At 36.5% G+C, this 13,674-nt stretch overlaps 1 protein-coding gene across 3 annotated transcripts in view; it reads right to left on the reverse strand.

The window, feature by feature from the left end:
- ITGA1 (integrin subunit alpha 1) overlaps positions 1-13,674 on the reverse strand; it is a 76,332-nt gene that overhangs the window by 5,514 nt on the left and 57,144 nt on the right. For all 3 annotated transcript variants that reach the window (XM_075410778.1, XM_075410779.1, XM_075410777.1), the window contains 13 exons: positions 13,444-13,607; positions 13,115-13,251; positions 12,193-12,303; positions 11,557-11,642; positions 11,219-11,354; positions 10,085-10,165; positions 8,173-8,249; positions 7,378-7,467; positions 6,268-6,370; positions 4,618-4,731; positions 2,848-2,952; positions 1,608-1,712; positions 655-747 (listed from right to left, as the gene is read on the reverse strand). In XM_075410778.1, the coding sequence (XP_075266893.1) occupies positions 655-747; positions 1,608-1,712; positions 2,848-2,952; positions 4,618-4,731; positions 6,268-6,370; positions 7,378-7,467; positions 8,173-8,249; positions 10,085-10,165; positions 11,219-11,354; positions 11,557-11,642; positions 12,193-12,303; positions 13,115-13,251; positions 13,444-13,607 (1,402 nt within the window). The remainder of the gene's footprint in view (positions 1-654; positions 748-1,607; positions 1,713-2,847; positions 2,953-4,617; positions 4,732-6,267; positions 6,371-7,377; positions 7,468-8,172; positions 8,250-10,084; positions 10,166-11,218; positions 11,355-11,556; positions 11,643-12,192; positions 12,304-13,114; positions 13,252-13,443; positions 13,608-13,674) is intronic.

Raw genomic sequence — 13,674 nt, forward strand, 5'->3', positions numbered from 1 at the left:
TTTAAAAAAGTTAATTCTGAAATTCCTTGGTTTGTAGAAGCAGCTCTCATCATCTGCAAGCCTCTCAGCTGTGTTTTCACTCCTGGATTGAATTCCAATCTATCACTTAAAAGAATCTAACAAAATGAAAGACATTTCTCTTTATACCTGATACCACTACTATATAATGTTACATCCTTTCTTAGCTAAGAAAATGACAGGGAACTTCTGAAAAATAAAAGATCTTGTTTCAAATATATTTCCTGGGTAATAAAGTGGAAAGAAATAGTAACGAAAGAAATAATAAAGAAAAGACAATGTACAAAGTAATATCACTTCTAAATGACCCAAGACAATTTTTAGAACACTGTTGATTCCTTAAAAGAATTTGAATTATGCTTTTAATTTACATAGATGCAGGAAGCATTTATATTGCAGCAAGCAGAAATACTTCTGACAGTACTTCTCACCCAGGTACACTGGTGGGTAATGGGATTTCAGTATCATTGTCTGACTAACTCTGACACTTCTACTCTAGTATGAAATCACTTACTTAGGGTAAGATAATACATTACAACAGGTAACAATCAGTTCACTAGTAATGAATGAAAATAAATGACTTAGTAGCACAATAAATCGTATGAAGAGCAAATCCATGAATTATCGTGTTCTTACCTCCAGTTTTTGATGGTCATTTCTCAAAATCAGTGATGAGTTCTCACTCCTAAGTAATGCTTTCACAACAAGGGTTAAGCTGTGAATACTTGCCTGGAATAAGGCAGAAATGGCTATGGTTTATAACCAGGTATTTTAAAGTAGAAATCATTGTAGAAATGAGGCAGCTGAAAGCAAAATTTAATGCTAAAGTTTTGGGAGATGCTGAAAAATGTGAAAGTTAGCAAAGCTGCTCATGTATGTTGCCTTCAGCGCACACATCACTGCAAGACAGCAATACAGCTTTGAAAGAGTAGAGAGGAGAGATTTCAAAGAAATACTAATTAATCCTGGAATACTTTTGGCCAGTTGGGCCATGGGGACAGATGCGGTCTTTCTAAAATTCTGCTCCATCTCTCTCCCTGTACTGTTATTTTCCAGAGAAAAACAAAGACGCAAAACAGGAACTAAGTATGAGAAATTCATCAGCTGAGCAAAATGGACCACAGCCTGGTCATTGTTGTAATCACCAGGCAATACTGAGGTGTGCTCCGAGGTGTACCCTCTCTCTTCTGCTCTTTTTGATAAAAAAATCCTTTCTAGGCTTGAGAAACCTTTCCAGATTCAAACTTAATTTAAAACTACATGCTTCTACATATCCCTCCTTACATTTGCTGAATTAGAACTTGTGGATGCATACGTAAAAAAAGGACCATCAATACAGAATAAGTAAGGCGTGTCTTCTTACTATGTTTTGAAACTCCTGCTAAGTTCTAAGCACTTACTTTAAGGATAATAAAATGTATGTAACTTAGTTTTGAGGAAATTTTAAAATAGCAAGAGAAAAAATTTCAAATACTAGAGGACTGTGGAGACTTAAGAAAAATAAAGGTATAATTTTAATAGACATTACAAACGTTGGCTTAAGCTTCTCAAAATTCAGAGTATTCTTAATACAAATGGCATTTACTTACTTTTATGATGGTAGGTTTCCATACTCTTAATGAAACATTCACTTGATATACGTCAGATGGGAACAGGGCACAATTAACAGATGCACAGCTGTATGTATCACAGTCCTGTTTAAAAGGCACCAGCATGAATTACTAGGATGAGACTTTCACATTACTAAAATAAAAATACATAAACTACTATCTATACAGATCATAGACTTGCTGTGACACTAAAGCTGTGAGACTACAGTGCTATTAATTACTGGGGCTTTTTATGTAAAAATGACACTGCAGTATATAAAATGAGATATCTATGCTGTGGTAGAATAGACTCCATTTTTGCAGGCTGGCTTAGCCTTGAGGAAGCTCTGTTAGGCAGCAAAAGGTATCAGCAGAGCTCCTAAAGGAGGCACAGCCTGTAACCGCAAGTGTTCTTCTCCCAACACAGCTATGGCTTCTCTGCAGTGTTTCTAGAACCTTTCATATCATGGGACACCTGAATGTTTCAAGCAGGGAAGGATGTGTGTGTGTGAAAATTTAAGTATCTTTACTTCACAGTATCATTTGCTAGCTGGGAGGGCAACAGAGTATTTTCAACACTTCGGAAACATTTGCTTAGCCTAGATCTTTATCACCTGTTAGAAGGGCTGTGATAAGCATGGTGAAACACTCTTCTCATGGCATGATTTCATTTGCATCAGAAACTCAGCTTGTACCTCTGTGCTGAGGTGGTAGTATGATGGTTTTCCCCCTGACATGCCAACATAACTACAGCAGTAAAATCACTTTGCAACTCCTATGTCTGAGAGGCTAATCCTTTCCAAATGGGATTATAAATTACATTTCTACCAGTTGCATGGGAAATCTGTCAGATCAGAGTGCTAGCATTTGAAAGTATTTTCAACTGGACGTTTAAAAAAGTTGCAGGGGAGATGAGAAGTGTTTTAAAGATTACTGTTTATTAATTACAATGACAATATAGAAGGTGAAGATTTACTCAGCTGTAAAATGTGCTGTTATTTACACATTTTCTAAAATTGAAAAAAAACCACATGCCACATTCAGTTCCACATACAGTTTTGTAGACAAATTAGAAATACTAGCTAGTCTACATAAAGATGGCTTTTCAGGCTATTAAGACAAAGTACGTTTCCATAGCATACAGTTTGAGAAAAGCTTTTATACATCTGTTGCAGAAATACTGAATTCAAAGGTCTGGGTTAATATCTGGGCTGAATATATATACTATGTATAGGCTTACCATAATTGTATCCTTTGTAGGTTCTTTTATTTTTGGCAACACAAATGGTTTCCCAGCACTGATCTTTAAGGGATCTACAGGGTAACTAGTTTGGCAGATGGCATTCTGTTAGCAGAAATACAAATGTTATTATCTGAATCTCCAACCTATTACAAAGAAATGCTCTCCAAAAAAGCCAACATTAATAATATTTAATATTTAATGACATTAATAATATTTACTAACCACTAATGCAATAAAATTCCATATTGCAAGAGTGTATAAGAGAAAATTCAGATGGTGTAGGTGGTGAAGCATTATTATTCAAACAAAAAATGAGCTTTTTATGAGATAGTTTAATCCAAACTCTATCCAGCTACTTCAACTTCTGTAGAAACAAACAAGAGCTTCCTGCAAGATAACCACAACATGACCCAGCAAGAGCTGGGCCATTAAAAGAGCTAAACAGCTTTTGCATGAAATCCACAGAAATCCACAGTGGTTCTGCCTTAGCAAGCAGACAGGCAGGTTAAGTGCAGGATCCAGGAGCCCCAGGGGAGGGGGAGCGGGTGCTGGAGCACTGCTAGACCTCCATGTCTCCTTCAAAGGCTGCTGGGAATTCCTTTAGTGTCTTCAGTGTGGGGGAATTTGTTTTTTTGATCAGGTCATTCACTTTTAGATTGCTAGCGTGAAAAGGATTGCCAATCCCCTGCAGTGCACTTTGGAACACTACTATCACTAGGGTGTAGCTAGTGGTAGATGAATTATACCCACAGAAAAAGCACAGATTTGTTGGGTTTATGTGCAAACTTGGGTCAAATGTGATGATTGCCTAGGAATGAAAATAATGAGGGAAGGAATCTAAGAACAGACACAATTACTTTGTATTCTAAACATGAAATATTATGGGGGGGGTTGGATTTTTTTGTTTTAAAGTGAACCTTGAAGATTCACTTAGATCATTTGGGGTTTTTTTCAGTGGTGCCACACCTCAAAACCAAGTGAAATATTTGGAGAGGGGTGCTCATGTGTGTATGTGTATCTAAAGGAAAGATTAAAAAAAGAAAAAGAGGTTTATATCACTGCTTAGTGATATTTGGGTTCTTCAGCCATCCAGTTATTGATATAGATCTAGTTCTAATATCCACAGATCTGGAATGATGGCACTTGCTTGAATGGTAATCTCCTCCAGCTGCTCTGGAGGAGTGAAATGGACAAACTCAAATGACAGCTGCAGTGAAGAGCATTTGAAAGACATGACCTACCATCCCCTTCAAGATGTCTCAGTGCCCCAGAGAAGGAAGAAGCCAGAGGATTGCTAGTGCTGGAAAGCAGACATGCAGAAAGGCTAATTTCAGTAACACAAAGAAGAGGACTGAACAGGAGACTGAGCTCTAGATGTACACAGCAGGACTAGAGCATTTGCAATAAGCACTGCTGACAATGGAGATGATATGAGGCTCAGTAGGCAAAACTAAGAAAGAAACTCCTGTCACTCATATCTCAGTCTGTACGCCTGATCACTTGTCAATATATTATATTAACCTTGTTATAGCCCAATTATTGTTCAACACCATTTTAAATTTGCTGGTTTCTTTTTAAGAAAATACATCTCTCTGTCTTCTTATGCGCATCTGTATGTATGCTTAAAACACCAGTATCTTGTCTTTTAGACTAAAAACAAGATCCAGCTTGAAGCAAGGCATAATCCCAAATGTTTGCATTTTGTAGTTCCTTACAGCAAAATTTTCAAATTTAAATTAATCATAAAAATACAAATTCCTGGCTTACTTGGGAATGTGACAATGCAGTAAGGTAGAGAAGAATGTTCTTGGCTGCTGTTACATTGGGAAATAAGATCTGCAGTGTGAGGTTTGGCATTGGAAAGTGTTCACCTTTTTCGATCTACAAAAAAAAAAAGAAAAATGTTTTCATTAGTACTTCCCTTATTTTGTTGGTATTTTTTGATTGTGGTTTCTTTCCTGTTTTTCTTTTTCTCTCGTGTTTTTTTTTACATGTCCACAGTCAACTATGCAAAAGTGGTGTGCTGAACTCTTACTTTTTCCCCCCAAAACAGCCTGTTGTGAATTAGCAGACACATTCTTCTGTGGTCTTTGGTAATACAATGCTCTATTGAAGGAAATCAAATGAACAGGATGAAAGGGGCCATTTTGATATAAATTCCTTCTTGTTCTCTTGTTTACTGCATCCTCTTATCACCTGAGACTTCTATCTAAGGCTATTTCATTTCAATTTTTAATAAAGGCCCCCAGATGCTTTAACATGGGAGAGAAGCCACTGTACCAGCGGCAGCTCCTGCTGGTTTTTCCTCAGGTGTGCTTAGGCAACAGCCCTCCTGCTCACCTGCTCCTCTCACCTGTTTGCCCCGAGAAGATCACAGGACACATTTGTAAGCTACTGCTGCTTCTGAACATGCCTGCTGTGGCTGAGGATGGAGATAATGCCTATGGGGAATTGCTGGTAGGGGAACTGGTGATCTGTCTCTTAGGTGGATGAGCTTAATAAATACTCAAGACCATGTTTAACTTTTTTCTTCTAACTACTCATTTGTGATAAGCTGCTTGCAGGGATGAATTGTGCTTAAAAGATCATAAATGGTATGCTCTGCAGTCCACCAGCTTTTATAATCAGAAAGCAAAGATTTTGAAATGAGATGAATAAATAACATCCACAAAAGCTTTGAGATTACTATATTTGAACTTTTGGACTAAAAAAAGTAGCTGAGTAAAACACTATAGGTGGACTAAAAAAAAGAAAAAAAAAACCTTTGCATTGCTATTTAGTGAGAGCAAGTACTTTCCCATGGCCCATTTTTTACAGGCAGAAGTTGGTTCAGAGACTTTTATCCTTTTTATATGGCACCCTTGTACAGCTTTGGATTTGACACTGGGAAACAAGGATGCTCTCAAGATTCAGTAAATTCAGTCTTACTGCAACTTGGGGCTGGGATTCTAGTCCATTAAGTATCTTTTCCAAGTAAATTTAGTTTGCAGTATTCATTCCATTATGAAGACAACATTCTTGGAGCATGACATTTGCCTTTTTCAAAGCTGACTGGATTTGGGAAATATCTGTTCTAAACTGAAATGAATGTAGGCCAAGTTCTCATTTACCAGGCCATGCTTTCTTTCCCCTGCTGAGGGTAGCAGCTCTAAAACCCACCAGAACTATTCTGCGTGGATGGACCACTCTAAGAACCTCTGAAAATTAACTCTATCTCAGCCAAAACCAGGACACTCACCTTATTCCAAAGCAAGCAAGAAAAAAAAAGGTGTTAAACACAAAATACCCATGTAGAAGGTTTAACATATTGCACAGCTGCTATTTAAGTAACAGGTTATCACATTAAGCGATGAAAACCAAATTAAAAAAAAAAGAGAAAGCCAGTACCTGTATCACAGAGTTTTAATTGTTTCTTACCCTATAATGTAGAGTAACTTCATCCCCAATCTGCTCTGTTGTGTTAATAGCAGTAGGGACAGTATCATTTGCTGCAATTATAACATGGTGTTCTTTGAAAACACTGTGGGTTAAAGAAACACATAAAAAAGCCCCAGTAAGCACACAAACTTCTTAAAAACTCTAGCAATTAATAATATAGGTATTTTCATTATTTCATGAATCCTCCAGGACTAGTCTTGCAATTAAGAGTGCACTAACACTTTCACTGAAGTTCAACTCACCTATTTTCTGACTAGTACTCACTTTTTATTATGCACATATTAAATGTTTTGTTCAGATAAAACTACAAAATGAGCAAATATTGTTCCCCAAAATAATACAACAGGGCCTGATTTTGCTGTTCTTATTCCATCTCTGCAGTCCCTTATCCTGAGTATTGCCATGTGGAACAGGCAGGACCCTACAAAAGACAGAACCAAGTAAAAAGAGAACAAAACTATTGTGTTCTAAATTCAGCCTTCTTCCCTATGAGACAAATAAAGGCTGGATTTGAACCACAAAATGCACGCAAAATGAATTAGACTTAATTATTTACACCTGTCCACCACATAATGTAATCTATTGATAATTTTTATAATATTTTTCACGGATGGAATTTAACTGAATTGTAGTTATTTCTGAAAATAAAGTGTACTACAAGAGCTGCATTAAAGTTTATGTCTGAATTGATAAAAACAGATGCCTGAGAATCTAAAATTAAGGCTAATTTCTGAAACTGGAAATCAAATGGCCATCAGGAAGCTGGAGGTATTTGCTTTCTAATGTACCTGAAACACCTGTGAATGAATAGATCAAAGTACAACAATCAACAAAAGCTGCTGTTGTATTTGCAAACTGCAGATTAAATTTAAATAGATAAAATGGAGATACAGCAAGATAGGGACAGTAAATGCTCCACTATTTCATGTAACTGTTCTTTTCGATGAAGCCCGTGCTTCCTGTTCATGAGCCTAGAAGCTGGCATCTGTAGGTACTGAGCACAGCTCAACAACAAAATAACACTATATTCTCTTTGAACACCCGCTATTTACTGTGCTAGCAAACAGAAGTACAGAGAAGCATCAATACCTTACAAATATTAATCCTACTTCATATTTTACTGGAATTGTAACGTGTCCTCTGTTGTCACTCAGGTCCTCAGGTGGTTCTTCACTGTCACTAGAATAAAACAACACGTGCCACTCATATCAGACTGTGCAGACTCAACACAACTACTAGGTGGGAAAGGATCTTAAGAAACTGAAATACCTACAGCTCTGGGTATGAAAACACACTACTTCTTTCCAGTTAATTACTATCTCCTAAAAATAAATTCAAAAGACTATTTCCAGTAACTAAAAAGTTAAGTCCTGCACCAGTCCCAGCTCAGGAAAGCCTCTGTGTTGACTGCAGTTGACTGAATGAAAACAGACCAAGTAAGGGCCACTACTCTCACACCATCCTTGGATTTTGCAGGGAGAGCGAACACTGAGGGCAAGTGCATTAATTTACTCTATCACAGACAACTTCTGCAGTGCTTTTACTCTTTGAAGGCCAGAAATTTTTGTTTAGCTTAAACTGTGATACATGTTAAAGTATTCAGTAATTTTGTAAAGAGAATAAACCTATTCTGAAGGTAAAACTACTGGAAATTATGACTCATTTGTGACTCTAAGGCTCCAGAGACAAACAGCTATTTATTTAGTCCACTCAGTCCACTGCTGGACCGAGCACATCTGTAAAGCTGCCAGCTCTGCAAATTGTTTAACCACTTCCGAGTTCAGAAAAGTCATCCTTATTTTACTATGAAACACAAAGCTATAGAGCTTTCTACGAAAAAAAAAATACAACCCAGAAGGTAAACAAGTAATGATTGCAACTAACCTTGTTGCATATACATGAACAGTAGCATTTTCCAGGAGATATGATGCATTGAATTGGAATGATATTTTGAAGGAAATCTGTTTAGAGAAATACATTGAACATTTTAAAGAGACAAAAAAGATATAAAAGAACACTAATAAATTTTGATCTGATGAAAAATGAGCAAATTTTTGCTACTGCTATTTGTGGAATACTTGTTCACTTTTTAACACTTTTCTATGAATGAATCCACTTTTTTCAAAACCTAATAGTTATCACGTATTAAACAGAAGACTCAAATTTTCAGAACTGAGAAGCCTCGGTAACACTTACTATATGGTATATTAGAAATACATAGCTAAATAATTTTAATAGAAATGAACTGGTCTTGCAAGCAATTAATCAAAACCATTTTTTTTTTCTCTAAGGAGGAAGCAACACAACAAAGCTTCAAATCCTGGCAATTACAGTGGAGATGAGCTGTCTATAGAAGGCTCTGGAATCTCACTTAATATATATTAAAACACCTAGAATACCAAACAGAAATGTTTACAATGTAAATAATGACTACTAGGTCTCACAAAAATTCTCTCCTCATTATAACCAGGGCAAATCTATTACAATTTGGCAGGACACAAAATTTGGGAACATTGTCACAAATATGTCCCTCTCCATATCCTGACACTTAAGGATAATTTTATATGAAACAGAAGTTTTACTATTTGTTACTGTACACGATTTTTCAGCTCAGACTTTCTTTTTTTCCTTTAGTGTGTACAAATCTTTATTACAAAGGGACCCAGAAAAAATTGTCTTAGATATTTCTTCATAGTAACAAAAAAAACCAAGAAAAAAAAGACCCAGGAGGAGGCTTTAAAAAGGTATGTATAAGGGATATTTATCAGTGAATCAGAGATTAATTGATTTCTGAATGCAAAGGAGAGTATGAAATTCCTAAATTAAGGGATCTATAGTTACAGAGAAACTCACAATCAAAGCATGAAAGGAATATGTGAAAAATCCAGTAAAGCTAGGAATGGAGCAGTGTGGGCAGTGGCATTGGGTAGTATGCTTATTTGGCTGCAAGAAGTTAACAGCTGACTTAATTTGTACAAGTCCAAGACATAAGCTGGAACATGTACATGGGAGGCAAGTAAAAGAAGATCTCTCCCAATCATCCTGCTGTTATGCGTCTGTAATACAGACACGGTATGACAGAGAAACAGACAAGAAACTGCCAGGAAAGGCAGTTGGTCTTATTTGCAAGCAATTTCCTATTTCCCAGGTCAATATCAGACTATTTAAGTGAGGCTCAGATGCATATTTTCAAAGGCTTTGTTTAGCTAAAGCTCCCTCTCTACTCCAGCAGGAGATACAGACTTACCACTGGAGCTGTTCAAGCTGGAGCTCCATTTTAAGTGGACTGCTTGCTGGAAGGACCTCTCGCTCTCCACTGAGTGGAGGTGAAGTCTTGATGCCTGGCTTTGGCAGATCCAGGTTGGCTTTCCCACATACCAGCTTACTCTCTTTTCAGCCAACTGACTAAATTTTATATAGAAAATAACTGAAGTCATAAGCTCCAACCTGTGGAAGTCTACAGTATCTAATTGTCTTGTCAGTATATCCTAACCAATATCCTATACGCCTGGAGACAGATCCTTCTGGCTAGGTGTGCCACTTGCCTTCTGACAGTGTCAAGGATGGATATACACCTATTACCTCCTCACATACCACAGCTGACTGCCCAGGTACTGAAGATCTGATGTTTTCCTATCTGATTCAGTGCAGTTTATGTCAAGGGTAGCCTGGGAAACATGCATGGACAGGTTTTGGGGAGAATACAAGAGAAAAGAAATTTAGAGGTGATAGGGACTGGACTGGCCATAGAACAACATGGAGCAATGAGAACTTGCATGCAAGGGGGACTTCTTACCTCTTCTGCAGGTTTTAGAAATGGATATCCCACTTTACAGGTGATGTTGTGATTAGATTCACAGCTATCTTTCTGTATATCCTAAAGGAAAAAGAAAGTGAAGTCATGACTTCATGCAAATTCCTTTTAAATTTTGACTAAGCATCAAGGACCTGTTGATCATATATACCATTGCCACTTTTCATCATCAAAACATTGTAAGAGTCAAAGCTTAACTGAACTGGAACAAAAATAGGAAGCCACAACTTCTGCAAAACAGTTTCCACCTATGGACATCTACATCAATTAGTAGCCTTTTAGTGAAAGTGTTTGGAACATTTATATATTATATACTATATATTATATATTATGTATTATGTTTCATTCTATATACAAACTGGACATCATGCAAATTAGTCATGGGGTCTAAGAGATCAACATATGTAAAAGTATAGATTTTTTACACATAATCTTGTAAATCTGTTCCTAACTTGGCAATAAAAGTGGCATTCATACTCCATAAAATATTGCCACAGGGTCAGCAACAGTACTATGGATCCCTGACTTCTCCTGATGTGCCACATCAGGACTGTTGATAGAAAACAAACTTCTCCTGATGTTTCCCAGCTAAACTGAGGTGAATTCGTAGCATATCTGCTGAGGCAAGCAGAAAACCAGGTACTGTGGAAATGCCGTCTGAGACAGAGATGAGGCAGGCGCTGATCTATGCTGCCCTGCTAAGACATTGCTTTTTCTATACAAGTGCAAAAGAAGAATTCTAGAGGCTCAGGAGCTGTACTGACAAATAACAAGGCATTTCTGGCTCTAAAGATGTACAGATGATTCGTGGTGCTGACGTTCACCTAAGATGCAGGCACTTACTGTCTAAGTCATTGTGAAACTTGCATCTGTAGTTAACAGAGGCTAGGCAAGAGTCCACTCAGGTCAAAATAAATACACTTTTTTGGAGGGATAAGCGAGGACTACACTCCCAGGAATCTCTGCCAATCAACTGGCATGATGCCAGAGCAGTGAAATTCAGGCTTAATAAAAAGGCTTCCTCAGATCTCTCTAGTAATATAGGTTATGATGATGATGTAATTAAATTATTTAATGTGATTTAATGATTAAATGTGATATGTGAAAAATTCCTACCTCAATGCCAGCAAAAATAATGTTTGGAGAATACTGAACCAAAACTCTGGTATTATAGGCACTGTCTTTTTTATTCTTCACAGAGAGCTGGATGGTAAACTTATCATTGCGTGACTTTACAATGAATGGGGAAGAGCTGTAAAATAAAGTAAGAATGTTGTCACCTTAACTTTTGAATCTGTCTTTAGCAGAAAGAGGAACTTCTTTCAGTGTCCAGACTGTATTGCTTCTGATTTGGAAAATATGTTACAGCATTATCTTATTAGACTACAGAATTTATAATTTACACAGAAATTTTGTACAGATATAAAGTGATACATTAAACCCAGTGTACTTACCTGTCTCCAGCTATGCTTGCTTTTACATTCAGAACAAGATCTGAAATGCATTTATTTTTTGCTCCACAATCTTTTGTGAAAGGAATCTGCAACAACAGTATTTTTAGTATCAATTTTATTATATTTATTGTTAAATTTAAATACTTGCATTTTAATTCATTATCAAATTTTATATAAGGTCTTCTGTTTGACAATCAAAGAAGTCTTCCCTAATATTAATTAGTTAAACGTGCCAATATGCTGTAAAATGCACAGGTGAAACAAGCTTCCTACTCATTCCCTTCTAAGTGATTCATCCAGATTAGAAAAAGAGACAATAGTAGAAGTATGAATGATGCCAAGAACCATCAAAGTAAATGACTAACATTCTCCTGCTCTATCTATGTGAAAAACGACAATAAAATTGCTTGTACTCTCTTCTATCTTTCTGGACAGCTTTAAAACCCCAGGCTGGTTCCCAGGCACACTGAATCAAGCTTTTGACTCCTGAAGACTCATTTAGGGGAAACACTTTCTAGAGAGGCTCCATGACCCTCCCTCTTTAGCCAATATGTGGACAATACTTTCAGCTCTTGTGTGGGCTATAAATTTTACCTTAAATACTTTGGTTATTAATACAGAATCTTGCTGACTTACATATTCAGATATTGAGTTTGGCAGGTTGCTATCAAGAACAGGTCCACTCTCTGGATCAGAAAAATTGAACTCCAGCAAAACCTTTACAGAGTCCTGAAAGTCAGGCTTATCCTAAAACATAAAGAGAACAAAACTGCTGTTATGTACATTCACTTTAATACCTAAGAGGTTAGAAAACCCCAAACAAAGCTGAGGTAAAATATTTTTCAGTCACACTGTCACCATTCTTGCTGGAGAAGAATTTGAATGCTTGCAATTGATGATAAAGCATTTAATGTGCAAGTCAATCCTTACAAATTCTTCTAATGCATTTGTGTATCTCATCTCATCATAAAAATGTCACATAGCCTGCACATACCCAAACCAGTTTCATTTAAGAATGTCTCAGAACACTCAACTCTCAGACTTTACTCTCTTAGTTGTGCTTAAAGAATCAGTAAAATGTACAGCAACGGTATGACCTTGTGTGAAACAAATTCTGGGCATCATTTATCATCAGTTTTGAATTATGATACAACTGTGAAGTCACTAAACATTTTAAATGTGGGTAGCTTATAATATACATCTCCATTCACTCTAGACATTATTAGCAATCTGGGCAATTTCATACTCACTGTTGCTAATGACATTTCTGTTTTACAGTGAATAAGTATTCTCTACCCCAGACCTAATTTGAGAGATTTTTTATTATATTTGTGAGATTTTTTATTATATTTTAGTAGGAGGAATTGCACCAATATGCAAACTAGGCTTCCAGCTCACACGCTCCTGCTGAGTTTTGAATGCACCTAAACTACTAACCAGGATAGCTTCTTAGGATTAATTCTGGATCCAGATTTTGTTGTCCAATTTACAATTAATAGAATACATTTGGGTTATTATAATGTCAACATGAGAAAAACACTTTAAATGATTTACTTGCCAACATGTAGAAGTTATGTTTAATACATTCCGACCCTTTGATAGTTATATTTTTTTGCATTTTCCTCTCATGGCTTTCTGTGAACAAGCTTCGAGATATTTGTCTTTGTGAGTCGAGAGTAATCCAATACTGCAGACCTGCAAAGGAAGTTCAGATCAATATTATGAAGCAATTTGCCTCTACGCATTCTTTCTTTCCTGAAGTATCTTAAATGTACATTGAATAGTGAATTTAGATGGGCTGCATTCCATTTTTGGAGAAATGAACGAATGCAAGCGTAGCAGTTTTGTGGTGTAAAAGATTCCATAGCTTAGTGCTTATCTACTTACTGGATTCAAATGTATCTTCCTTTGACTTTAGTCTGGTCTTAAAACAAATTGTGGCATTTATGCATATTGTTTTTCTTTTATTTATCTGACAATTTTGTTGTTGGATATTGATGCTTTTGGGTGTAAATTGCATTGAAACATTTACTTCAGCCACATCACGAGACCTTAAAAAACCACAAAGAGAAAAAATGCTTTGAAAATACTAGCAGTAACTTTTTTAAACTTAAGAAT

The sequence above is a fragment of the Opisthocomus hoazin genome, chromosome Z, assembly GCF_030867145.1.
Source record: "Opisthocomus hoazin isolate bOpiHoa1 chromosome Z, bOpiHoa1.hap1, whole genome shotgun sequence".
Lineage (NCBI taxonomy): Eukaryota > Metazoa > Chordata > Aves > Opisthocomiformes > Opisthocomidae > Opisthocomus > Opisthocomus hoazin.